General features: G+C 33.1%; 1 protein-coding gene across 6 annotated transcripts in view; it reads right to left on the bottom strand.

Annotated features, from left to right (window-relative positions):
- The window catches only part of LOC107088144 (cadherin-like protein 26), a 13834-nt gene that overhangs the window by 5037 nt on the left and 5958 nt on the right, over positions 1-2839 (bottom strand). For all 6 annotated transcript variants that reach the window (XM_015380120.1, XM_015380121.1, XM_015380122.1 and 3 more), the window contains exons 8-10: positions 2401-2729; positions 934-1076; positions 625-849 (exon numbers count right to left, since the gene is read on the bottom strand). In XM_015380120.1, the coding sequence (XP_015235606.1) occupies positions 625-849; positions 934-1076; positions 2401-2729 (697 nt within the window). The remainder of the gene's footprint in view (positions 1-624; positions 850-933; positions 1077-2400; positions 2730-2839) is intronic.

Below are 2839 nucleotides of genomic sequence, written 5' to 3'. Positions count from 1 at the left end.
CCTAACTCCAATATGAACTCATTAGCACAGCTTGAATAGAACTGGCATGTTATTTTAGGTATTTTTTTCAGGTGTGTAGGGCATATAAAAGTAGCAGTACACCAGCCCTCGAGGAAATAAAATGTATTGCTTTCTGATTAGACAAAATCTGTCTTTCAAATATATCTTACTATCATTATTACTTTTTATATTTCTCTTTAATTTTGCATTGTGCGTTTGTCTCAGCACATTCCAACTGCTCTAAATTAGTTTAAAAGCAAATTTGACCTCATTCTAAATTCTTCAAGATAAACTTTGGTTCTCAAACATAATATTCATGCTGATCTGTGATATAATTGCCTAATTTTATTGGTAATGGTTTGGTAATGGTCCTTCTGTGTGCACATAGTAGATATTTACAGTAGATTAGTTTCACTGGCTTAGTGAAGAGTCTATAAATGAAATATGATTGATCTGGATTTGACCTTTTCTTTTCATAACTTTTAGAAAGTTGCCACATACAGCCAGTTGGCATTGTATTCGCTGAACAGCACCTGGCAGCTCAAACATTATTTGTGATATTGATATTGGTATAAAAAGTGATATTGTTTGATAGGATAAAACAGTTACTGAAGCACATTTCACCTTGTTCAGGATCAATCCTCCAGTTGTTCTTAACGTCTCCAATAAGCGTAAACCAAAAAGGCCCACCATATGGTCCATCATCTGGGTCCACAGCTGAGACATTGACCCATGAGGGTTTATCACTTTGGCACATTTCGAAGGTGTTAACAATCAGCGATGGAGGATTGTCATTCTCATCCATGATGTAGATGCTGAGAGTGCCTGTGCCTGTCAGCGGAGGATTCCCTTGTGCACACACAATGGAAATGTTAGTAATTACAATGATATGTATTTTAAGATAAGGTATTTATTTAATCTCTTCGAACATACCATTGTCAACAGCATTTATTGTGATGACATAAAGTCCATCATCAACAAAATTAGACTCTCTGTCTAAAAGTGTTGATGTGTTAATTTGTCCTGTCTCAGGGTCCACAGTAAACAAATTAGCTAGATCCTCTCCTTTTATGTATCTGAAATACACATCCCAAAACATACATTCAACATTTTATACAGAAAATCTGAACATATCAAAGCAGAGTCCAGTTTAAAAGAGGGATTTATGTGTGATCATAATTTATAGTTTTGGATAAATATTTCTACATTGAAAATAAAATATCTTTTTGCACCCATAGATGCAAATTTCTGTCTGTCAAAAAGGAAAATTACAAATATTACAAATTCTTGACACAAGCCACACATATTTATATACGTTTCTACATTTTTGTTACAATCAGTTTACAGATATAAAGTTAAAAATAATCTATATTAAACTCTACTGAGCATGCAAACACAAAAGTTGATCAGATATTTCCTCCGCTCAGGTGATTGTTGCCATTGCGTGGGGCTTATTTTATTGTTATGTTTTAATTATGTTATTTATTTCTATTTCTTTTTCGTTTTTTGCTTTTTAGTATTTGCTTTTGCTTTTACTTTTCCGTCGTGCTTGTTACGGTATTGTATTGGCGGTTTTGTTTTCTTTTTTTTTTTTTACTTTTACCTGACCGGTTTCTTTAATGACTAATTTTTACTTTTACTAGAGTTAAAATATTAAAGAAGAGCTACATTTACCTGAATCAAATGTTTGGGTGCTCTATGCACTCCTTCAGACATATAAAGATTACACTGACTGACTGGTATTTGGCATTAATTAACTAATCTACCTCAATAAAATCTTGATATAATCTGTAAAAATTTAATTCTCAAGATGTTCCTATTTCCACCATGTATTGCTTTTTTCTCAGTTTTTTGGTTTTATTTTTTTGTGTGAAACTTATGTTTCAATCATTCAGATCTGGTTTCACAAGTCTGTGACAAATCCTGCCACAAGGTGTAGAGAGATTACAATTAGATATGGATGTACCCTTTGGAAGAAAAATTTATTTGTTTTGCAAACATTCATGTAATGTGAAAATAATTTCCTTGTTTTAATTATCATAAGCATGAACTTTTAATCGCGTTGTTAACCCATTGGTTAAAATGTGAAGGCTAATCTCTCTAAATTATTATAGTATCACTGATTCAACATGTCTGAGAATACATTTAAGTTAAAATGTGTGTTTTATGGGAATTTTAGAGATAAGATACTTATTTTAAAAATCCTTTATACACTTTCGGGGCTCTGTGCAGCCCAACAAGTTCTTCCACTAAAGCTGCTCATCATTGGTGTAGGTGCAAAGGGAAATGTTGCAAAGCGGATAGTCATTAAAATCTTTCCATAAGGTTACATCAAAACTTTTTTTTTTTTTAACTAGGTTATGTACACTTTTGACTATTAAAAACATCATCATGACATACCTTATTTGGTTTGCACCGGTGACATCAGGGTCTCTAGCTGGAAATGTTCCCAAACAATAGCCCACCTCCGCATTTTCAGGTACAGAAACAGACTTTGTAAAGTCAAAGACTGGAGGCTCATTGATGTCTTCTATGACCACTGTTAATGGTAAATTCCCCGCTTCACCAGAAACCTCTGTATTACTTGCTCCAGAAAAAAAACTAGGATCTGTTTCTATTTTCCAAAAACCAGGGGTGTTACGATCTATAACTTTGCATGTGAAATAGGGAATTTCATTCTTCACAGAGATTATGATGTCCTTCAAGGATTCCTTCTCAAAGTCGAGTTGCTGTTAGGGCAATAAAAATTCTAATCAGAATCAGAAATACTTTAATAATCCCAGAGGGAAATTACTTTTGTTACATGCTCCAGTTACAGTTTTATATATACATATATATA

This window comes from Cyprinodon variegatus, unplaced genomic scaffold, assembly GCF_000732505.1.
Source record: "Cyprinodon variegatus isolate N-32 unplaced genomic scaffold, C_variegatus-1.0 Scaffold208, whole genome shotgun sequence".
NCBI lineage: Eukaryota > Metazoa > Chordata > Actinopteri > Cyprinodontiformes > Cyprinodontidae > Cyprinodon > Cyprinodon variegatus.
The sequence above is the reverse complement of the archived record's forward strand: the minus strand, read 5'-3'. Positions and strand labels throughout refer to the sequence as shown.